Source organism: Poecilia reticulata, chromosome 20, assembly GCF_904066995.2.
Source record: "Poecilia reticulata chromosome 20, P_reticulata-male-v2, whole genome shotgun sequence".
In the NCBI taxonomy this organism is placed as follows: domain Eukaryota; kingdom Metazoa; phylum Chordata; class Actinopteri; order Cyprinodontiformes; family Poeciliidae; genus Poecilia; species Poecilia reticulata.
Window position 1 is genome coordinate 25,548,336 of NC_088849.1, and position 25,069 is coordinate 25,573,404.

The 25,069-nt window shown below is 39.5% G+C and overlaps 1 protein-coding gene across 9 annotated transcripts; it reads left to right on the top strand.

Moving 5' to 3' along the window:
- Positions 1-1,090: 1,090 nt before the first annotated feature.
- map7d2b (MAP7 domain containing 2b) lies at positions 1,091-24,986 on the top strand. Of its 9 annotated transcripts, none has more exons than XM_008396879.3 (17): positions 1,091-1,313; positions 2,680-2,754; positions 2,879-2,932; positions 3,103-3,257; positions 7,681-7,825; positions 10,317-10,406; positions 13,587-13,652; positions 14,097-14,185; positions 15,257-15,330; positions 15,397-15,608; positions 16,315-16,453; positions 17,013-17,193; positions 18,011-18,115; positions 19,402-19,465; positions 20,596-20,740; positions 21,599-21,889; positions 23,357-24,986. In XM_008396879.3, the coding sequence occupies exons 1-16, from the start codon at positions 1,124-1,126 to the stop codon at positions 21,882-21,884; spliced, it is 2,070 nt and encodes a 689-aa protein (XP_008395101.1). In that variant the 5' UTR covers positions 1,091-1,123; the 3' UTR covers positions 21,885-21,889; positions 23,357-24,986. The 9 variants fall into 9 exon arrangements, with proteins under 9 accessions (XP_008395101.1, XP_008395099.1, XP_008395098.1 ...); XM_008396877.3 differs by having other exon boundaries at positions 1,093-1,313; positions 14,073-14,185; XM_008396876.3 differs by having other exon boundaries at positions 1,096-1,313; positions 13,563-13,652.
- The last annotated feature ends 83 nt before the right edge of the window (positions 24,987-25,069 follow it).

Sequence of the window (25,069 nt, forward strand, 5' to 3'; positions counted from 1 at the left end):
AGCAATCAGGAATAATTGGTTACTAATTCCTGAGATGTGTTTATGGACAAACTGAAGCTCAAACACAAAGAAAAGGTCAAACTAGTCACATCAGATTGTAACCGTGGTAATACAAGAACCTGATTTTTTACCATAATAAAAAAATCTTTTAGTTTAATAAAGCACTTTCATGGTAGTGTTTATGCAGTCCTGGTTGATACCGATTGAATTTCAAAAACGTTTAGAACAATTACAGAAGCAGTGTTTAAATTAAAAATATTTTTAAAATTGCTTGGCATATATTCTGAATAATAAGTTTGAGATATCCTCATTTCTTTAAAAAAATAGATTTTATGTGTTTTGTTTAGGTTTAATTCGTGTTGACAAATGTGATAATCACAGATTATATAAATTGCCTTGCTGTATTTTCTGTGGCCTTTTTTAAAGTCTCTTTTGGTTATTTTTAGCGCTGCCATCGGTTGTGACTCACTAAACGTGTGTGTGAGCAGCTAAAACTGCGCTGACCCTTATTACAGCTGCCAGCTTCGGTTTGTAATAACTGTGACGTAACACCGCCGCTGGGGGGGCCTGCTTGTGCCTGGCACGTGCGCGCCGACACGAGCCAATTTGATGGCCGCGTGAGGAGAACAGACGAAGGAGGAGGAAGAAAACGATGCAGTTCAACCTGAAACTACGTTATGCTGTACTTATAAACATATGACGAGTCATTTTTAACGTTTTATTTATACAGAAGAAGGTTTATTCTACCGCCACGCAGTTCCTCTACCTGGTTGCTAGGAGACGCAGTGCGGCGTGAGCTGGCGCATTAATATGTAAATTAGCCAAATGGTGATGCGGCCACAGATTCGAAAATATTTAATTTGAACAAAATACAAATTTGTTCCCGTTTTTATTCAAATATGGAAGACATTACTTTCCTTTTACTAGATAAACGTCCTTTTAATTATTGTGTCTCTATATTCATGTATGTATTTTCTAATACATAAAAAGTAAAAGAAGTTGTTAGCTTAATTTTGAGCAGTTAGCTTATTTCATTTGAGACAAAAACCTGAAATATGGTTAAAATATTGCCATTAATTTTCGGTTAGGCTCAGAGGAAACTGTACAGGGTTAAATAGAGGTAATGTTTGGCAGCTCCCCCTCCCTTTTCTGCCTCTCCTCTCACAGCATCTCTGTTATTCTTCGTATTTTCTCTGAGTCACTGTGTCGGTCGAACCGAACCGGAGCTGTTCAGCAATTTTTCCTGGTTCTGTCTTGTTCCTGTGGTGTATACTCGATGACCCAGGTGGTTCCGAGGCGTGTGGACATGACAGGTAAGGTAAAATGGGGTTGATTAGGGTTTTTCCATCTTACTCGGGGTAATTGTTCTCATAATATGATGAAATAATCGCAGAACTACTTTACAGTGCTGGCTGACAAAAAAAACAATTCTTGATATTTTAGTTTATAAATAAGATTTAAGTGAGAACAATATGTGTTTGTTGCATTAACTGTATGGATTAAATAATTTCCCGCCCTCTTTTTGTGTAAAATGTTCAAATTTAGCATCTGAGAAACATTTAAGTTGGATAAACACTGCTGGTCCTTGATGCAATGTTTTTATTATTGTTATTATATTAAGTCTTTTGGTCTGTGCTGTTGGAAGATAAATCACCCATAACATTATGACTACTGTCAGGTGAAATTATTGACACTATTGGAGTGGGATGTGTTAACCAGCAAATGGACATTTTGTTATTTAATTTGACGGGTTAGAGGCAGGAAAAATGTGTAGAAATTTGAATTATTATGGTGAGATGACTGGGATAGACCAAGTTCAAATGAGGAGCTCTGGTAGGATCTACTTTATTGTTCCCAAAGGTAAATTAGATGTTACTGTAAGACATATAAAAATTATTTTAAAAAGTTATTGTAGATGTTAATGGCTGCAGGCAAGAATGATTTCCGGTAGCAGTCAGTACAACAGTGTTTCTGAATAAGCCTCTGACTGAAAACACAGTCTGATGAAGAGGATACTCGGGCTTATTACACAAGATTTATCCAGTTATAAATGAAATAATCTGACTTTTTGAATATTAATAATTATATTACTTAAAATGCTTATTTATCTTGATAAAAAGTTACTTCTTATTTGAACTTATTTAAATTGTTCTAGGATATTTGCATTAGAAGGTTAACAAAAATGCTTGGTGGTGATATTGTTATATCTAAGCATTTGTTTTCTGTAAAGTCATTTATCCAGCTTATCATTATAAAGTAAGATGTCACCATATGACGGTAAGTATGTAAATATTTCACTGTTATGTAATTTCATTCTGCAGTTAATTCGAGTGGAACCAGAACCACGGTCGGGTTGGGGCTAAACTGAGATTTGCATATATTTGCATGTCTGATGACTGAGCTGAGAATCTGTTTTTAGATGTTCGTGAGCCTCCATCTGTCCTCTGACGTCTTCTGGCTGACTTCATGTCAGTCTGAGAAACTGAATATGAAAAAAGACAACATGGCTGGAGGTTAGGCTCCGAAGGTTCTGCTCAGACAGCTCTGCTCTGACCCTTGACCCTAACCTCCACAAACGGATGACAGCTGATTCATTTTATTTTGACTGGCGGCTGTGGATGCGAGCAGAAATTGGATTTATATTTAATGTTGATGATGTGTTTATCTGTTAAATCTCAGCTTTGGTTCCTCCTCCTGCTACACTGACCAGCAGCAGACATACATCACCTGTTCAGTCACCGTCCAGCCCTACAGGTGAACACCAGGAACTCTGCTGTTTACCTAAAATAATGCAATATATACATATAGTTTTTAATATTTGTGATTACTCTGACATTTTACAGGAAGTGAATATTTAACTTCTTTCTCATTTCTCCAGGCTCTCGGCTGAATTTATCTAAAGAAAGACAAGAGAGCAGACAGAGAACACAAGGTCAGTTCTCCAGCAGGTGGCGCCACTTCCAAACACTTTAAAACACTTACAGGGAAGAAAATCATTTACAATTTAAAGGCAGCATTTTTTAGTGGAGCTGTGTGAAAAATTTGATCATTTGGGCCGTAATGATGATGCGTGTGTTTGTCTTCCTGCTGGGCGGCCATCAGAGCGGTCGCTGCAGGATAAGGAGCGGCGCGCCCAGCAGCAGCTGGAGCGCCACGCCGAGGAGCGAGGCAGGAAGATGGAGCAGCAGAGGAGGAAGGAGCAGCAGCGCCGGGCGGCGGCCCAGGAGAAGAGACGGCAGCAGAAGGATGCAGAGAAGGTCAGAGGTCACCACAAGATGGGGAAGATAAAGCTTAACTTAAAAGTACTCTAACAAAACAGAGTGTAAACAGAACGGCAGCCATGTTTCCTGGTTATAGACTGAAAGGTGGAGCTAAAGCATCCAACCATCCGTTGATACATCCATCCGTTCACTAATGCATCCATTCCTCCATCTTTCCATTTGTTGGTTCATCCATCCATCTGTTTTCTCCACCTCCTTTCTTCTTCTCCTGTGTTGCTGAATTACCTGAGCTGAGCTGCAGCTCAGTTTCTGTTTACTGAAAGTGAGGAAGAGGAGACTAATAATGCCGAAGCTCCAGTAACTTCCTGCCAGTTCACCAAACTTTGTTCATCTGTCCAGATGAAACATGAAAAGCTTGGCTGAGTTTCTGCATCATGAGTCAGATCAGTTTCCTGCAAACAGCAGATAAATAATCCAGTCTGTCCCGATAATCCAGGCAGAACTTCAGTTTTAAATGCTGCTGGATTTTTAAAGTTTCTTTCTGTTTCTTTTACCTTCCAGTTAACGACTATTTGGCTTTTCCCAAAGTCCCATTCGACTCCAACTATACAGTAAAAGCACTGCAAACCGGGAAGCTTTTGTCTGGTTTTATGGCTCTGTGGCCTTTATTTGAGAGAGCAGTGACATGCAGCGAATGGCCGGGTCAATAGAGACTGGACCTGGCTCAGATCTCCATTATGGTTAACCTGCTGCACTTTAAAGCTTTTTATTAACAAATACATCAAATTCATGTGAAATGTCAGTATTCACATGGTTGGTCCTCCATCTTGCTTCTGAGTGACTTTAAGGACGTTTTGGTGATTAAATTGAGCAGAAAATACAGAAATAGGATTTTTTATAAATGAAAGTTTAGGTTAACGTAGTAGGGAGTTGATCTGGATCTGATGTGTCAAACATCTGGACACGACTGCAGCTGTGAGGTTTTATCCTGTTCATTCAGAAGTTAATTGTTTTTAATACTGTTGAACCTCTGCATGTCACTGTAAGGTCACTTTAGTTTTCAAGTATCAAAAATTACAAATAATTCTGAAAATATAGTTTTTTAATTTCAAAACCGGGTAATAAATAAAAAACTGAAAAGGCTTTTCCTTGTTTTTAAATAACTAATTTAAACTGGTCACTAAACTGACAAACATTCTTTCTTTCTGGCATCACTTTTATTATTTACTTTATGAATATCAAACATAAAAACATAGATAAGTAAATATATCATTTGTGTCTGTTTTCGTTACAAACAACTAACAAAGCCATATTTGTTCTTTCTGCTCATATTTTCTTAATCCTACAACCAAAATATTCAAAAAGCCGAGTCTGTAAAGTTTATAATGATTTTAATCTGAATCCTCCTGCTTTTAAATCAAAATATTATCTTATTGTACAATTATATATATCTTTGTATCAAGTAGCTGTTTTGTGTTGGCAAGTCCAGTGTTTTATTGTCTTTAGTTTGTCAGGTTTATATGAAGGACTAATACTGCCAAAATTTTCAATAAATAATTAAATGAGAAAATAAATAAATTAAGGTAGAAATTACAACATATTTAATTTATTGTTTTCCGATATATTTGTTCATTTTCAATTTTATTTTCTCATTCATGCTTTCTGTTTTATTTTTCTTTTAATTCTTAATTTTTTAATTTTATTTCTTCATTAATTTTTATTTCCATGTTTATCTTTGCACTTCTTATTTTCAGCTTTATTTCCTTATTTATTTAAAATTTTATGGGGGTTTTTTTGTCAGTTTTGACAGGATCAGTCTTCCATATATAAAATACTTTATGAAGTTGTTAGTGGAGGACGGAGGGACATTTGGATGTTATGTTTGTAGGTGTGTCATTTATCCGCTGTCAGTCAAATCCATATGCATAACCTGATGACATAACGATTGATCGGCCACCTGGGGAAATGACATCACTCTAATTTTCCATTTCCTGGAGCAGACGGTCGATGACAGCAGAGCAAAAGACAGATATGAGATCGATGTGTCAGAATACAAAGAATGAAAACCTGAACATAGAAATTTGAGTAAAAAGTAAAAGTAGAATTGAAATGTAAGGAATTATTTTATCTGTAATGATCGTCATGTTTACAAGCAAACCACATAAATTAGTTTTGGTTCTGATCATTTTAGCGCCATATTTGTTTTTAAAATCCTTCTGTCAGCTCACCTGCAGTTCTCAGCTGATATTAATCATTATTAGGTTATAATGTGCAGGCCTGCTGAAATAAGCAATAAATTAATTAATGACAATGATTTCCATTTGCATAATTTTTTTTCTTTTCTCTTTAAAAACTGGATGATAAAACTCTTCAGTCTGGTGTTTTGGCCTCATTTGGCCGTTATTTAGTTTCATTTCATAATTCCTTTTAATTGTTTTGTTTTTTTATTTTGGATATTTAAAATGTTATTCAGAATTTAAAGTTTATTTGAGAATGTGTTCATGCATTATTATGCCATGAAAATTGTCTCAAAGCAACAATATTATTGTTCTGGAATAATTTATCGTCCAATGAAGTTTCTTATCATAACTGATATGTAAATAAACTTCTTCTCAGTCAAGTATTTAACCTGCTAGTTGTCAGAAAATGGCTCTACAGATTTAAATTGGTTAATTACGGCTACAGAGGCGCATTAGCCTTGTAAATATTCTGGATTAACACAGATTTGCTCCTCATTATTCCAGCCGGTTCTTTATTATGGCAGAAGATGAAAAGTGACAGATTTGATTAGATCCTTCATGCCTACATTTCATCCTGATAGCTTTCAATGGGTAATTTTAGCTGTGATTGGAGTCTCTCCCTGTCCTGCATCAGGATGCAGCAACAGCCTCTGCTGCAGTTTGCTAATCCATCCCCAGCCGTCGCTCCGTCTTTGATCTGCTTCTGTTTCAGTTTCTGTCCACTTCTGCTCGCTCTGCCCCCGTTCTCTGGCTGGCGCTGCACCCCCTCCGTCCTCCTGCAGTGCGTGACTCTGCATGCACCTTCAGCAAACCCCCCTCAGTGCTGAGCCGGGGCATTTCCATCCCGTATAAACAGGCAGTTAACTGGAGCAGCTGGCAGAGTGACGGCGAAGCTGCTGCAGGTCTGGGGAGGAAAATATCTCAAGAAAACCTTCAGAATAAAACCAGAAACCAGGGCTGAATGTTTACAGAATACAAAAACAAATTAATCATTTAAAATACAATAATTCAGATTTTAAAAACCAGGAAAGTCTGAGCTTTTCACTTGTTGATGTTAGAATTATTTTTTTAGCTGCGGATGCATCTTTTCACTAAATCAATCAATCAAATTTATTTGTATATCACAAGGCAAATCAAAGAGCTTTACATTAGCAAAGCTATAAAGAAAACACCAAACAACGTTACATTTTAATGAACCATCACCAAATTATTCACATCAGATCCGTTGGTCAATGTAACCACAGAGTGCTGTTACTGAACTTTAGGGAATAAAAAGGTGATTTTATTATTTTAAAAAGGAGTTTAATTATGTGATTATTTGTAATTTTATGTATTTCTAATGTATAAAATAAGCTTTAGTGGTTAATTGAAAAATATGCAGAATGTTTTTTGTCTGATTAATTAATTAATTAATTAATTAATTATCAGAATAATTTATTATTAAAATGATTTTTAGTTGCATCTCTAGTTTCAGGAGGCAAATTAATGACACATGGAATAATTATTTGAATAATTGATTAATCACCAGAATAATTGATTAATCACCAAATGCATCAATATAATAATCAATTACTAAAACAATAATTAGTTCCAGTCATAGAAATGCCATTTTATGTTTTTAAGTCATAATTCAACTGCTTCTTTATATTTTTTTATTTTTGCAGTTTTGTTCTGCTTTTGTTTCTAATTAAATATTTTTTACTTGGAAAAAAATAATTTAATGAAAATATATTGAATAATGTCGTGTGCAGCTCGTTTGTATGTTAAAACAAATGTCAGAATAATTGCATGAAAACACAATATGGAGTGTTTTCATGCATGTGTGTGTGTGTGTGTGCGTGTGTGTGTGTGCGCGCGTGCGTGTGCGTGTGTGTGTGTGTGTGTGTGTGTGTGTGTGTGTGTCGGGGGTTGGTGACAAGCTGCAGCTGGCCCCTCCTGCCAGGCAATGTGCTCTGTCATTAGAGAGGGAGTGGGCGATCGAGGTAAAGAGAGGGAGGAGAGAGAGAGAGTTGGAGCCGGCAGACGGACGAGCGAAGGCGCGGCGCTGCCGTATCATGACCCTCTGACTGACAGACAGGAGGACGCAGGGGGAGACGCTGCTGTTGCACGCGGTTGCCATGGCGCATCCGTCTCCGAGCGCATCGCCCGGCGTCCGTCGCCGTAGCGATGGCTCGGTGAGAGAATGTCTCTTCTTCCCTGTTTCTGAACGCAACGAGCAGGAGAGGCTGGAGGCCCTGGTGCGCCGGAGAGCCGGGGGCGCCGAGCGGCGCGGCGGCGGTGGCTGCGGCGGCGTGGAGGCCCGGGAGCAGCTGGACAACAGGCCCAAACGCTGGACCTGGGGCGGGCCGCCTGACGGAGCCGAAGGTGAGTTCAGCCTCAGCCGGGAGCTTTGTTGTGATGGTGATGATGTCATGGGAAGACTGGGAGTAATGGAGGGATGGGGGATGGAGAGGAGGAGTGGAGGTCAGGTGGAGAGGAAGAGGGGGATGGTGGGATGGAAGGGTGGAGACATGAGAGAGGAGGAAGTGATGATGTGAGGAGGAGAAGTGATGTAGGAAGAAAAGGGTGTGGAGGCTGCAATGCAGGAGCAGCAAACCTCACTGGGCTTCGCATCATCCGACCTGAGCAGGTAACGGCTTCACCGCTGCTGGTCGGGGCTACAGGTGTGTGTGTGTGTGTGTTGTGTGTTTTATTCCCCTGCTGGGAGACACAGAGTCTCACCTTGAGCACAAAGCAGAAGCTCAAAGTGCGACATTACGGCTCGTCTCCTTCCTGATTCACGGCGTTCTGTTGGTTGTTTCTCCGTTACGTCAGCGATGAACCGCCGCTGATTTTATCCATCAGTTGTCCTCAGCTGAGGCTCTGGTACCGATCAGGGGACGGGGTCCGTCCGGCGGCGGCTCTGGTTCCTGTCCGGGGACGGGGTCCGCCCAGCGGCGGCTCTGGTTCCGGCCCGGCTGCCTGATCTGGGATCTGCGGCCCACTGCAGCAGAAACAGCAGCGTCTCATCTTACAGCTCCAGGACGGAGATGATGAGCTGCGTCCTCAGAAACTCACATTTTCTGCATTAGAAATGCTTCAAAACTGATTTATTGGATGGGATGAACTGCAAATATAATCTGTTAAATTGGGAATATAATGGATTAACTGTGGAAATGCATCCAACTGTTGGAGCTGGACTGTTTTGTTTAGGTTTTTAAAGCATCAACATTACGAGTCGGTGTCTCCTGTTCGGAGAGTTTCCACCAAACCTGATTTCCAGTTTTAATCGGTTTTCTTTTTCTCGCTTTCTTTTCTGAAAAAGAAAGAAAACATTTATTATTTCAGTCATCCTTCTGGGATTTGACAAATAAATAAAAGCTGTCAAACAAGATGATGGCAGAATGATGGGGGAAAATTATTCCCCGTCAATTTTCTGTTGGATTTAAAACTCCTGCCTCCGTCAGCAAACTTTAAGGAAGTGTTTTCTCTTTTGTTTCTAAAAAATGTGTTTCTTTTCTAAAGTGTCAGGTACTGACTGGCTGCAGGAAGCGTTAGCAGGATGGGATGTTTAGCTGAGTGTTTTAATGTGAACAGTGACCCGTCAGTCGGTTCTGGTTGATCAGGAAAATGTTTTTATTCAGCAGGTTGGAGCGATTATCTTCCAGTTTGGTGTTGATCTTTGATCCGCCTCCTCATCCTGTTTGCTCTGCAGTTGATTAGGATGCATGACGACCTAATAATGGCTGACAGATCAGACATGTAGAGTAGAATCAGTGCAGACGATTAATCAATTAATCCTACGATAAATTAAAACAAGCTCAATAATTTTCATTTTCATAATTTATTATTTTTCTCTCTTTCTACTGTATGATAAAAGTTTTCAGTCTTTGGTCTCAACTAGAGCAGTTTTGTTTACAAAGACTTTATAATTAATTTTATTTTTGTTTTGTTTATTTATTTGGGATATTTAAAATGTCTTCCAGTTCCAGTGTTAACTCTTCATTGGGATTTGAAGTTTATTTATCTTTGAAATCTTGCATTATTACGCTGTTATTATCATTATGTTACTTTAAAATGGCTTCAAGACAACAATATTATCGTTTATCACAATAATTTCTGGGACAATTTATCGTCCATCATAATTTGTTATTGTGACAAACCTCTGAGTTTATCTGTGTGTCGCACTGCAGTTTGGACTGATTTCCTCTCTAATCGTTAATAGAAACCTTATTTCATGCTTTATTGGGTTCAGATTGAGTCCAGCATCACTGCGTTTAGCTGCAGAGATAAACACGAACCTCCTTCCTCTGTTCTGCAGTGATTTAATATTTATATTCACTGGATTTACCTCCATATTTAACCACTTACTTATTGTGATTCTGTAAATGTTACACAGTCCCAGCTGCATGAAATAATTACATGTCTGATAAACGATTTAAAGAAAAATCTAAAAAAGTTGAAAATTATTTAAGCAAATAAAAAAACAGGATACAAATGACTAAAAAAGTGAAACAGAAATGGAAAAAATAAAGAGAACAGATTAGTTTAGTCCACATATTTCTATATATTTTAGCAGATTTAGTTATTTCTTTTGCTTCTTTTCTAACTACGTGCGCTAACTCCAGCTTTCTGGATGAGGAAGTGACATCAAAGCTTCTTTACACCGAATAAAAATGGATCCAGATGAGAAAGTCTGAGTCTCTGCTTGTGCGTTTTGCTGTCATTTCACGGCGGATGTTTCTGTCCGAGTCGTTGCTGCTTCCTGCTCAGATGGACGATAACTCCCGGAGTTTGGCCGGATTCTCGGGTGTGTGTGTCGGTGTGTGAATGCGTAACGCTTTGCTTTTTCCGCTCTGCTTCGCCTGCTGCCCAGGTAACCCTCAGACCCCGCCCTGCCATGCCATTGGCTCCGCTCAGCCCAATGAGCTTCCTGCCGCTTCCAGCGCCAGCCAATCCCGTAACGGTACTGACCTCATGACTGTGTGCCACGCCCATCCCGCCTCCTCTGCAGCTGCCTGCATGCATGCGCCGTCTTTGTGTCGTCAAACTGGCTGTGGCGTCGTCCTGAAGTGTGTCTGTGACGTTCATTGGCTGTAAATCAGCAGCAGTGATGCTGAAAAAGGCCATTTCACGTCTACGTCCATTTTTTACTTTATTGCAGTTTCCAGCTGAACTCACTACTTTTAATGCAGAATCTGAATCTGCAAATGTTAAGGAGTCCCTGCTACATGAAGTTATTACATATTTTACTATTTTACTGGTAAAATAATAAATAAATAAAGAAATTAAAACAGTAGAAGTAAACAAAAATGATTAAAAATGCAAAACACAAATGGAAAAAATACAGAATCAAGTCCAGTGTTTCTGGAACCATCATTTTACTACGACGGTAAAATAATAATAAAAAAAGAAACAATGGAAAATGAACTAAATAAGTTCAACACATGTTTACAAATTATTAAAAATACAGAACAATAATGGAAAAAACAGAGACGAATATAAAAAGAAGGAAAATAGATTAGGTTTGTTTATAAATATATATTTCTCCTATATTTTCCCATTTTTTTAGCAGATTTAATAAATAACTCCATCATGTTGCCTTTCCATCAGTCAGTTTTTTGTCTAATTATTAATAATAAAAAAAAAGCGTTTTTGATTAATTCTGGAGATAAAATGCAGAAATCCCATCGGATTTGATTCAACCTCCTTTCCATTGTGGTTCTGATCCGTATTCGGACCCGTCAGTTGTTCTCTAAATGCCTCCTGCTGCTACTCGATGTTTATGGGAGTCATGTGACTTCATTTATAGATTATAGATTATAGAAAATGATTTTCATTTATTTGTTGTCTAAGAGGAAACAAAACATCTAAATTTATTCATGTCTGGAACAAAATGTTCAGTTCCGGATGTTTGAACAGATAAAAACTGCTAAGATGATATTTTGCTCTCATGTTCTCATTTTATACCTGTAAACAAACAATTTAGTGATAATTTTCTTATTTGGCTTATTAGTTTGATGTTTTTCATTAATCATGTAAATAGATGTGAAATGTTCTGCCGACTGGATCACATTATTTTTCAGAATCTCATCCCTGATTGAAGAAAAATCACTGTAATTGATTTCCTGCTGGTTGATATCATTTATTGACTTTATTTCTGACTAAAAGCAGATTTAAGAAATTTACTTTAATTGGTTATTTATCAAAGCAGTAAGAAATGTCTCGCTATGCAATATGAATTTAAACGTCCCACCCAGACGGATCCATTTTCCTCTAAACAGTCTGTAAAGAACAAGATGGTGAAAAGATTAAAAAAATGAGTAAAAAATAAAATAACTATTGATCAGCAAAGTGAATCTTTGTCTTCACAGTAAATAAACTGAGGAGACAATCAGGACTCAGTCATCCTGATCACAGGCGGCGCCGCCTCTTCCTGTCCTCCCTGCTTTGGTTAGCCAGGCATGAACACGACTCTCAGCAGGGAGTCCATCCTATGAGCCACTGTGCTTCACACACACACACACACACACACACACACACACACACACACACACACACACGCACACACACACAGCCAGACATTCAGCCTGTAGCTATCTATCACCAACGCCCAGACCAGACAGCAGCTACACATATTTTAATCGTTACTGACCCATTTTACTCACCAGCAGCTGCAAAAATCCAGATTTTTATTTTCTTCATTTGTTTTCTCATTTTGCTGCTACAGAAAATATGTGCAAATTTACAAACACTGTTATGAAAATGCCTCTTGTCGTGCTTTCCTTACTCTGGTAACCATGGTTACGATATCGTTACCACAATGTTGAATAATTAAGGATCCAAACAGAATCTAACACTGTCAAAATTATTAATTGTTCAATTTGTGCTTAAATCAAACTACTTAAAAAAACTGATATATTTAACACAGAATAAAGTGTAGTTAAAATCTTAGTAAGTGTTTTATTTAAGTAGATGAATAAAAATGAGTTTGATAATTGAGCTACAGCTAAAATAATATCAGAAATAAAAACATAAATGACAAAGCTAGACATGCAACAATATAAAAGAAATAAAAATGCAGTAAAAACATAATAAAACAGATAAAACCAATACTAATATCTGAAAATACTTTTAAATTATTGCCACAAAATCAGTGATTTTGATTTGAAAATAATCACAAGAACAAAGATGAAATCCTGGAGGAAATGTTTCAAGTAGTTGAACTTTCAGCCTGAGATCAAATGAATGTTAAATGTGAAAAATAAAGACGAAAAACCAGATAATAATACGATGATAAAAAGTAACTTATCCCGTCATAACAGAAACTTTTAGCTCTTCATTGTAGTAAACACATCAGACAAAATGATAACGACAGTCAAACCTCAGAGACGTCAGGATTGCTGCAAACATTTGGGTTAAACTTGAAGTTTTATGTAATATTATTGTTTTTTAAATAAGAAAAGTGAGTGAAATATGTTTAAAAAACTTCTTCATCTCACTTTTCATTCGTTTCATTTTTACACAGGAGTCATAATAAATGTAACTGAATGAAATTACTTGGTGCAGTATTTTTTTATTGAGCTGTCTGATAAAATTAACTCTGAACATAGAGAGATTAAAAGAGTTTAAAGCCGACCAAACAGACTGAAACTACATGTTTTATGAGCTTAGGGACATCAGCTGCTTACAAACTTTAATACGAACCTTTAATTATTCATAAAACGCCTCAAAACAGGAAGTACAGTTTGCACAGCTTGTTATTTATAATAAATTAATCCATTTTCTGATCAGGCCGAGTCATTTTTATTAGATGCGGATCCATGGTGCCTTCAGGCGCTGTAGGAAACGTTACCTCTCAGTTTCTCGGTGACTGATTTTCTGCCATCATCCTCCATTTCATGACGAAGCGCCTCTGCTGCTTCACGCCTGCCTTGCATCTCCGAGGTTAATTCATGCAGCGGCTCATCGACCTGCAGGATTATCTTCTGTGTGAGCAGTTTGGTGTTTGATCTCCGGTGTTTCCAACACATTTTAGTGTCACAAACGCAGCGGGAAATCAGCCGTGGATATTTCTGTGGAAATAACTAACCAGTGGGGTTTTTTTGTTCTTTTTTAATAGTTGTTGACTTCCTGTCTCCACCAGCGATGGATCAGCCAATCAACAAGCAGCTTTCCAGCTCCTCAGCAGCTCTCAGCTCCCCAGAGAGAGGTGAGACCAAACATGGCTGAACAGGAAGCAGATCAGGGCGATCGATGATTTAACAATCACAGTCTGGTTAAAAAAATCAGATTTCACTTTAAAACAGACAAAATAAGACTGTTGTAATATCTAAAGCTGCAAACAGTCAGAACATGTGACTGTGATGTTATTATTCTGATCAGGTTTTAAAAGCAAAGCTTTGGATTAAGATAAACACTTTAATTAGGATTTTATTATTTCTTGATTTCTTTCGTTTTAGAATTAAAATATTTTTACCAACTTTTGCTTAAAACTTTCGTTTTATGTACATTTATGATTAAACAAATGCTTCTATGCTGGATGTGGCATTATGAATGTTTTTGTAACATGTTTTCTTTGTGTCATTATGTCTGTTATTTATTTTGTGCCTGTTGGTCTGTGACCTGTCAGTGTCCTCTGTGTCCCGTCGAACAGCTTCCCCCAACAACAACAGATCCTTCAGGAGTTCCTCCAACCGCAGAAGCATCGCCGGATTCCCCGAGGAAAAAGCCAAAACACCAACGGTCAGAAGAAAAGAATGAGCTTTTCTTGTTTTATAGTAACCAGATCATCATCATTAACAAGTCAACTTATTTCAATTCAACATCATACTCGTCAGCAGCCGCTGCATTAAATGGGTGTTTAGAGCTAAATTATCTTATATTACCTTAAGAGTTATGATAGGTATTTTCTAGAACCTACATAAAAGAACCACAGACAACGTATATGAATTTTATAGCCAAGCTTTTGCAAAAGGAGAAGACTCTGTCAGCTGCTCCTCCGAGCCGTTCACAGAGCGTCTGAAGACCTTTGGGTACAGCTTGTCTTTTATTATCAAGCAACAAAGAGGGAGGATAGGCAAGATAGACAGCAGAGGAAAAACAGCAGAGGTCGTAAAACATTTTACCCAAACAACTAGCAACCCAGTTCCAGATGTGATATCTGATCTACGGTCTGAGCCCGGTTCAAATCTCAGTCAAACTGTTTCACATGAAGATGAACAGGCAGCTGTGACCTCCAGGTCAGTTACACTAAAGAAGAGAATACTTTAAACTGACTAACATTAGACTGAATATGAACTAAAGTAACAACAAAATGATAATACCAAAAAATCTCTATCAAGTTATATTATCTTAACAACTATAAGATAATATGTAAAAGGTTTTAATTCCAACCAGGCCTGTCACAATACCAAATTTTGGTGTTTTAAGGACCAAAATGACAATAATTCATATAAATAACAAAATCAGGCAAAATGAAACTTATGAAACTTTAACAAAAACTGCAGGTCTGTGTCTGGTGAATTCTTGGTTAAAACATGTTTGTTTTTCATTCAGTGAGTAGAAAATCCAGAAATTTTACTCAAATAAGAGTAGAGATACTTCAAAATAAAAGTACTCAAGTAAAAGGATTAAGTAGCGTAGTAAAAAATACTAGTAAAAGTAAATCTTTTCAAAAGTTCCTCAAGTAAATGTAACTAGTTACTGTCCAACTCTGTCTATTTGTATTGCTGGATGTGATTACTAATAATTTAGTTTAGTTGATAATAAAAAAAGCTGATTTATGTCATTAATAATTCTGAACTTGACCTGTAGGGGGAGACACCCAACACTCCGGTCCGTAGTTCTTCCTTCAAGGCCAACAGTAAAGGCCACGCTGCGTCGAAGCGGTACGTAGTCGCACAAACTCCTCCGATCCTGTTCCTGCTCAAGATGACGGCATGCTGTCCTTACAGGGTGAGGTCCAACCGGAGCCGCGCCCAGTCGCCCTGCTCCCCTGGACAGTACCCCCCCTCCCCGCTGCGGCAGAGAGCCCCCACCCCCGGCGCCGACGACAGGGGCAACAACAACAACAAAGGACACGGCACTCTGGAGAGGAAGTCTGCCAAATCTGAAGCTCCAGACAACAAGAAGATCAGCAAATCCAGCAGCAGAGAGCTGAACGCAGGTAAGGTTATTATTATTATTATTATTATTATTATTATTATTATTATTATTATTATTATTATTATTATTATTATTATTATTAGTGTGAAAACAAGCCTCATCTTCTCTTAGACAAACACAGATATAGCATTTACCATAAATGTCATGAAAACAGTGAAATATAAGATCATGTTTACAGTCTAATGACGTCTTAAAGGGGCAGTATCATGTAAAATCTAATTGTTTTAGCTTTCCATCATGTTCTAAAGTTTTTCCCTCATCAAAAACAAACCTGTAGTGTTGATTTGATTCTTTTATACATGTTTGAGAAATCCTTTAATCTCCATGGTAACCATTCAGCTGCTAGACGCCTGGGTGAACCTAGCTCCGCCTTTGAGGTGCTGCTCCTCCCCCACTCAGCTCCTTCAGACTAGCCAGCAGCAATTAGCTTATGGAACTGCTGAGCTCATTATAGGAGCTACTTCTCACTGAAACGCTGATAAAAACATCATTAAAGGGTTAATAGAGGAGCCATGAGGAAATAGATGCAGCATACGCAGACTTCAAAATAAGAGCATGAATATAAACGTCTTAACTACTTGAAAAATTCGTAACTTTAAAACAGACGTCAAACTTTCTCCAAATGAAAGATTATAAAAATATAAAAGTAATTGAGCTCTTTAGAATTTGTCCAGAAAACGTAATTCATAAATTTAATAACCCCACAGAGTCACCAGGCACGCCCAGCGGCCGCAGCGTCGGCGGGACGACGGACGCCGAGGAGGCGTCCCGTCTGCTGGCGGAGCGACGGCGTCTGGCCCGGATCCAGAAGGAGCAGGAGGAGAGGCAGCGGCAGGAGGAGGAGAGGTGAGAGAGTCAGTCGGCCTCTCTGGTATCGGCTTGTACTGTCTGAGCCCAGAGGAGGAGAGGCGAGAGAGTCAGTCATCCTATCTGGGATCGGATTGTACTGTCTGAGCCCAGAGGAGGAGAGGCGAGAGAGTTAGTTGGCCTCTCTGGGATCGGATTGTACTGTCTGAGCCCAGAGGAGGAGAGGCGAAAGAGTCAGTCATCCTATCTGGGATCGGCTTGTACTGTCTCAGCCCAGAGGAGGAGAGGCGAGAGAGTCAGTCATCTTATCTGGGATTGGCTTATAGTGTCTGAGGCCAGAGGAGGAGAGGCGAGAGAGTCAGTCATCTTATCTGGGATCGGATTGTACTGTCTGAGCCCAGAGGAGGAGAGGCGAAAGAGTCAGTCATCTTATCTGGGATCGGCTTATACTGTCTGAGGCCACAGCTGCTAGGAACAAACTATGAAAACCTGCTGGAGTTCCTATCAGGAAACTATCACAGAACAGGAGAAAGAAAATCCAAATGATTATCAGGTCAGGATCTGAGCTGTGGAACATCATTGTTTGTGTTTTCTTCAGACTGAAGGCGGAGGAGGAGCTGAGGAGGCAGCAGGAGGCCAAGGAGCGCCAGGAGAGAGCGGCACGGGAGGCCGAGGAGGAGAGAGCAAGGAAGGAAGAGGAGAAGAGGAACAGAGAGGAAGAGGAGAGACGACAGAAGGAGCAGAGATGGAAGAACATGCAGGACCAGCTGGACAGAGAGGTCAGTAGATTTATGTGGATCAGATCTGAACTGAGCCAATATTCCCAAACCGCAGCCAATAATCAGGTCTCCTTCCAGGTCAAGGGTCAGGAAAATGGCTGCTAACATATTTGCAGATCCCGCAGATGCTGGACATGAGCTGCCTTTTTTGTCTTTTCTTTATATATAAAACATGGCAGTATGTAGATGTACATATTCTAACTGGTTCATTCATCCTTTAATTTATTTCCTCTAAAGCAGGGGTGTCCAAACTGTGGCCTCTGGGCCTCATGTGGCCCATGAAAGGATTTTGTTCGGCCCTCTGGCCACAAGTCAAGAACGGTAAAAAATTGGCAAACAAAATTGACACCCTGAATAATTTGGAAATTTTCTTTAAATAAGGCTGAAACTCTTTATAATTTTAATCTTTATTACACAGATTTTATAAAAGTTGGTTATAGTTGAGCAGATAAAACAAAAAAAAGTAAAATAAAAAAATTGCATCTTTTTATTTGTGACCTGCCAGTAGTTTAGATTTGCCAAATTCGGCCCTGAGGTACAAGGTCTGGACTCCATATTTATACTCAGAGTCCATTTAATGTGAGTGAAATTCATTCTGCCCACTAAATTACTAAATATAATTTAGTAATCTAAAAAATGTTCTCGCCAAGTTTTCTGCCGTTTAGCGAATAAAACTCATTTTCATACCCCTAACTAACCTGGAACAGGAAACATTTGGTCTGATTTAACTTCAGACAGTGAGATATTTATTTTTTTATCTAGTTAATGTAAATTTGAGGGTTTGGCTGCTTAAAGTGAGCGACTGCGTGTCTTTCAGCGGGAGGAGGCCTTCCTGCGGGCGCAGAGGGAGGCTGAGAGGAAGAGGCAGGAGAGGGAGCTGCTGCACATCCAGGAGGAGCAGGAGAGGCAGCAGAGGAAGAAGGTACCAACCGTCACTGGGCCGGACCAGATCATGTCCAAATCAGACCTCTGTCCTTAATAGGTTGCCTAAGTAAAAACAGTTTTCTTTAGGAAATTATACAAAAACAAACCGAAACCTTTTCATATTTAATCAGTTTTTTATTAAAGCTGCAGCTCAAGCAAAGCAGCATCACAGGAGAGGTTTTAAAAATACCTTTAGATACTTTGTCAGTTTCCTAAAATCTGCTTCCTGAAACCAGGACTGCAACTACACATTAGTTTATTAATCAATTATTCTGTCAATTATTCCTACAATTAATTCATTATTTTGATCACCAATCAATCATTTTGACGACTAATCAATTATCCTAACGATTAATCAAACATTGCAAATTTTTCATTTAATCTTTTAAGCCTTTTACATACATTATTAGGAAATACAGGCTGCACAGTGGTGCAGTTGGTAGAGCTGCTGCCTTGCAGCAAGAAGGTTCTGGGTTCGATTCCCGGCCCCGGTCTTTCTGCATGGAGTTTGCATGTTCTCCCTGTGCATGGTGGGTTTTCTCCAGGTACTCCGGTTTCCTCCCACAGTCCAAAAACATGACTGTCAGGTTAATTAGCCTCTCCAGATTGTTCCTAGGTGTGTGTGTGCATGGTTGTGTGTCTCTGTGTTGCCCTGCGACAGACTGGCGACCTGTCCAGGTGACCTGTCCAGGTGACCCCGCCTCTCGCCCGGAACGTTAGCTGGAGATGGGCACCAGCACCTCCTGACCACCCTGAGGGACAAGGGTGTTAGAAAATGGATGGATTAGAAAAGAAAAATAAATGTTTAAATATTTCTTTGCCTAAATTGCAGTAGGAACATCACTTTAGTGAATATTTGGTCATTTGTAGCAAAGGATTCGTCTGCAGCTAATCAAATCCTTCTGACATCAACATGTGACAAATTCAGCCGTTTCTGTTCAACTTCACATCAATGCAGCGTCGAGCTGATGATTAAGTTTTATCGGTTAAATGATTAATAACTGAACAGCAAAAGGTGCTTAATAAGAGATTTATTTATGTTTTTCACTGAATTTGAACCAGGCGAAGCTAAAAAGTAGAACATATTTCCAAACTAAGAAGGTTTTTCATCTTAAATACTAAATGTATATATTTTTGTACAGTTTTAACTTAGTTTCTGCTCTGACTGTATTTCAGCAAATGACCTTTTTGGAGTCTGTATAATTGGTTAATCAATGATTATTTCAATAATTGATTAATCTGATTAGTCATTTCAGCCCTATTTGTGTTGAATCTACTTTACAGAGAATTGAAGAGATTATGAAGAGGACGAGGAAGAGCGAAGTGGATCCTCCATCCGGAGCATCGGGTAAATATTCAGTCAACCAACCGCTTTAAATCACTGTGTGTCAGTTTATTTTCATGTTTTGGGCCAATTAATCCCTAATAAGATGTGGCTTATTCTGACTTATTGGAGATCGCTCCAAAAGCAGGAAGTGTACTACAACGCAGGGCATTCTGGGTAAATACAATCAAAACAAACGCATTAGCATAGCACGAGCGTGACAAATGGCTTGTGGTCGTTAGCTAAAGGCAAGGAATAAATCCTCCAACCGCTAAAATCTGCATTTTGTTTACATTTCATGAAGAAAGTTGCGCTCAGAGTCTCATTCAGAGATTTTTGTGTCGTTTCCTTTATGGGTTTTTAGTCCAGCGCCCCCACAGGCCAGGAGGGGTTTTGGTTTGTGAAAGCAAATCGCAGCAGCTCAAAATATAACAAATGTTACAATTTTAGTGGAAAAAAACCTTATAAGACACTGAGAGAACAAAAAATTAAAAGTCGAAAAAAAACACCAGATAACGCAAAATTGGAGAGTAGTAGGAAAAAGTATCAAGTGAGAAGTGGTCAGTTTGTTTCCTCCAGTGGCAGCATAATTCCAGATAGCTCAGAATAACCAGTTTGACTATCAGCTTTATGAAGAAGGAAAGTTTTAATCTGGAAAGCATCAGGGTGTCTGCCTGACCGTCTGACCTGGACGCCAGAGGAAATGGGATATAAATGACTGAAACGGTAAAACTTCACCTTGATGAAGGAGAAAAATGAATCTCACAATCTGCACAGATTATTTCTGATTCCCTTCCATTATTAGATGCATGTCCAGGTTTTCCAGAGCTGCTTCCTGTGATATTTTCCTCCTGACAGTTTTAGTCTGCAGTGTGACTCAGCAGTTGGATGAGCAGGGAAACGTCGCCCCCTGTCTGCAGGCTGGAGGAACAGCAGCGTTCCTGGCTTTACCTCAGCGATGCAGGAGGAAATGATGATCAGTGCAGATTGAAAGCTTCTCCTTCATGCTTCACTGCTGCAGTATTCATCATTTTTTCTCTGCTGCTTTCATTTCCTCTGACTGATTCTTATTCCTGATCACATAAAAGCTGCTGAACTGGACCTCAGATCAATAAGCATATTTACTCCCTGTAATTTTATTATTTTTTTTACAGTGTGTGATGCTAAAGCTGAAGCTGTTGGCATCTCAGAGGAAGACGCTCCGACTCCGGCTGGAGCCCCCGTCATCATGCTGGGCCCCCTGGAGAATAAAAGCTTTGTGGACGAGCTTTCTGACGGAGTCCAGTCCATGGACGTCAGGTAAACCCACAAACGTTTCTACTCAAACCGGTGACAGGTGAATTACAACATATCAGGCCTAAGACTGACTCAGAAACCATAAAGTTAGCTTCACTGTTTCAAATAAATAAAAAAATTTATGAATTTATTGTTATTTTTGGTGGTTTTATTTGTGTTTTTGCTTTAAACATAGATTAAGACTTAAAGTGTTGTGATTTATTAATAAAATCTGAAAAGACTTACAAACAGCAAACAGAAATAAACTGAATCTGGATCTGATAAGAACCAAAGGAAACAATGTGAGTTAGTTTATCTCAAGATATTTGCACTAGAAACCAGACAAAAATACTTGGTAATATTTTGTGTTTTTTGCAGCGTGGTTATACAAAGTCGTGATGAACTAATTGGTTATTAGAGCTGTTGCAATAACAAATCAATCAATTAAAACGAGCTCAATAATTTCCATTTGCATGATTTATTGTTTTTCTCTTTTCTCTCTTTAACAAACTGCATGATAAAAATCTCCAGCGTTGTGTTTTGGTCTCAACTAAGACAATTTTGTTTAGATAAACTTCATAATTCATTGTATTTGTTTTTGTTTATTTAAATTCTTCCAGTTTCAGAGTTAAATATTCACTAGAATTTAAAGTTTATTCATCTTTGAGAATGTGCTGTATTGTATTACTTGGAATTGGTCTCAAACAGCAATATTATTGTTTATCACAATAAACGTCCAGTTAATCTGTTATTTACTGAGTTTGCTAAATGAAGCCCCAGTAAAGTAACGTGTGGTTGGGGATCAGCGTTTGGTTTTGTTTTCTGATTCCCGGTGTTGAACTAAACGTTGTGTCTCTCTGTCGTCGTCGTTGTTCCTGTAAGTTCTCCATCTGTCTCCATCAGCCCCGTCTCCAGGGACGAGCAGGCCAGCGCTCAGGAGTTCTCCCCGGTGGCCGAGGGGCCCGACGGCTACCCGCCCGACCAGCCCATGGACCTGGACGCCCCTGGGCGGGGACGCCCCGGGGCCGACACGCCGCCGTACCCCAGACTGCAGGCCGGCAGCGGCGTGGGAGACCTCAACAAGAACCTGCTGATCCAGGCGTACAGTGCCGCCTCCGAGTCCGCGCAGCTCATCCACAGCGTCGGCCCGAGCAAACTGGACGTCTAACACCGGTACTGGTTCTGGAAGTCCTCCGAGACAATTCAGGCTCAGTTTGAAGCAAAATGTTTTATTTCTGTGTAAAATAGAGACGCGCAGATCCACGTTTTTCACTTTCATATCGGTACCGGAGGTTTAGTATCGGCCGATACGATACAGAAAAACAGCTGAATTAAATTAAAATGCTTCTTTTCTTAAACACAGACATAAATGTACTGAAATACAAATTTATTGTAAAAACACAAAATCCTATCAAGTATTTTTGGTCTAGTTTCTAGTACACTCAAAATAAGACAAAACTAACATGCAAATAACTTTCCAGAAAAATACAGGAGCTTTTTAACTCAATATTTTCTTAATCCATCCATCCATCCATCCATTTTCTTCCGCTTATCCGGGGTCGGGTCTCGGGGGCAGCAGCTTCAGAAGGGAGGCCCAGACTTCCCTCTCCCCAGCCACTTCTTCCAGCTCCTCCGGGGGAATCCCAAGGCGTTCCCAGGCCAGCCGAGAGACGTAATCCCTCCAGCGTGTCCTGGGTCTCCCCTCCTCCCGGTGGGACCTGAACTCCTCACCAGGGAGGCGTCCAGGAGGCATCCTGACCAGATGCCCGAGCCTCAACTGGCTCCTCTCGACGTGGAGGAGCAGCGGCTCTACTCTGAGTCCCTCCAGGATGACCGAGCTTCTCTCTCTAAGGGAGAGCCCAGCCACCCTGCGGAGGAAACCCATTTCGGCCGCTTGTACCCGTGATCTCGTTCTTTCGGTCATGACCCAAAGCTCATGACCATAGATGAGGGTGGGAACGTAGATCGACCGGTAAATCGAGAGCTTCGCTTTTTGGCTCAGCTCTCTCTTCACCACGACGGACCGGTACAGCGCCCGCTTCACGGCAGACGCTGCCCCAATCCGCCTGTCGATCTCCCGCTCCCTTCTTCCCTCATTCGTGAACAAGATCCCCAGATACTTAAACTCCTCCACTTGAGGCAGGACGACCCAAGTACCAGTTCAAATGTAAAATGGGAAAATGTCTTGTTCTAAGTTAAATTATCTAGTAGTTTTTCATCAGTATTAAGGAATTATTGATTTATTAAAAAGTTTCCATATCTTGCTGAAAGGTTACTTGTAAATTTTGTCTTATTTCAAATATACTGAAATATTTGAACTACAAACTAAAAATCACTTGTTAAATTTTGTGTTGTTGCAATTAACGATTAATCAATTACTGATTAATTACTGAATTAGTTGATGATTATTTTAATCGTGATTAATCTGATTAATTGTGATTAATCATTATTAGTCACGATTAATCAGAAGGTTTCAACCCTAATCACAAAATAAATTGTAGATAATCAAATTTGAAACTGTTTTTATCTCCAAAGTTTTGGAAAAGTTTGAAAACTTTCCTTGAAAATGCTTGAATTTTGAACCCGGTCGAGACGTTTTAATTAATTTAAATTCTGATTTTGCTTCTTGTCTCGTTTCAGGAGCTACAACAGGAGCAAACACAGCCACCTCCCTCTGCAACAGTAGTCATCCTTCCCACCAGAAACAAAGTTTAGCATCTGATCTTTCATCCGTGTTTCCGAACCGCACCGGAGGCGGCGCAGACGGGGAAGTCCAACTCACAGAAACATGCTAATAATGTCAAGTTTATGTTTCTGACTGAAAACAAACACTTCTGCCTGCTCAGCAACGTATTTAGGACATGAACGTGTGAAGGTTCGGGTGTTTAAACTGTTAATGCTCATCCATAAATCAGAGGTTCTGATGAAGCCCGGTTTGCATCAGCTTCTCCAAACGCTGTAAATAGATCCGACCGCAGGACGATCAGCAGAGCCGCTCCGACGTGTAGCATCTGAGAGCCGGACTAGCCGGTTCCACAGCGTCGGTGTTTTCTGACGGTGTTTACCTTCAAACTGCTGGCAGACGCTCCCGAGTCTGCAGAGGACGACGGCGACTTTGGGCCACAGCAGATGGAAAAACTGAGTAAATTTACACCAAAACATCTCAGACAATTTCTAGACAAAACAAGGAAATGTCAAAAAGTTGCTACAAAAAACTCAGAAACTTTTAGGTTGGGCTCAGAAATGTTCTTGAAGGTTTCAGACGTAAAATAAATTCAACTGTTTAAACTCTGAAATTTCTGTTTCTGCTAAAACAAATTCTGAGATAGATTTAATTTTTTCATTTGTTTTTTCTTGCAAATTTTCAACTTTTCAAACTCAGAAATGCCCTTGGGTTTTTTTTTTAAGAGATTATTCTCAAAATTCCTGAGTTTTTGTTGCAAATTTTCAACTTTTCAAACTCTGAAATTTCCATGTTTTTTGTAGAAATTTTCTGAGATTGGCCTCAAAATTATTGAGATTTTGGGAGAAATATCCTCCTCTTGTTTCTGTCTACATTGGCCCTGACTCGCTGTTTAAACTCCCAGCAGACGGTCGTATAAACATGCTAACAATTAGCCCGTAGCTTTGGTTTCGCTGCTGCTTCTCGTTCCACCTGCAGGGGAAACGGAGGGGAAACAGCTCCATGTTCTGTGTTTTTTCCTGCAGGATGAAGATGTAAAGTGTAATTGTCTGGCACTGACTGTAACCACACAAGCTGCAGTTTCTGGCGCACGCAGACGGTAGTTTCGTTCCACATCTGCACCTCACAGCCGTCACCTCTGAGGCCTTAAAACCTCTGTGCATCAACTCACTGATAGTTTCTGCAATGATCCAGAAACCAAATTATCTGAACCTACAAATGACTTTAATTATTTACCAGCAGCTCAGACTTTAAAAAGATGGATAATTATGTTGTTTTCTTTAAAATTCATTATTTATTCCTATGGATTTGAACAGATTGTGATGTACAGCTCTGCGTTGGGAGAAAAACAGCCTTTACTTTTGAATTTCTGTGCATTTATTAACATTTCTCTCACCTTCGGCTCATCTTTCACCATAAATTTGCACATCATTGAAACCAGTTGGTTCCCATGTATAAACATAAAGGACTTAGCATTTATCCTAATAATTAAACTCTGTGACACTGCAGCTTGGTGGAATATATCATTGTAGATGTGGTGCATGGATACTTGCTGAAAAAGAACAATAAACGTCATCAAACCATTTCCTTCAGTGAGCTGGCTGCATTTATATACAACAAACAGACATTTTTCATACATAAATCATCAAAAATCACTTCTGAAGTATTAA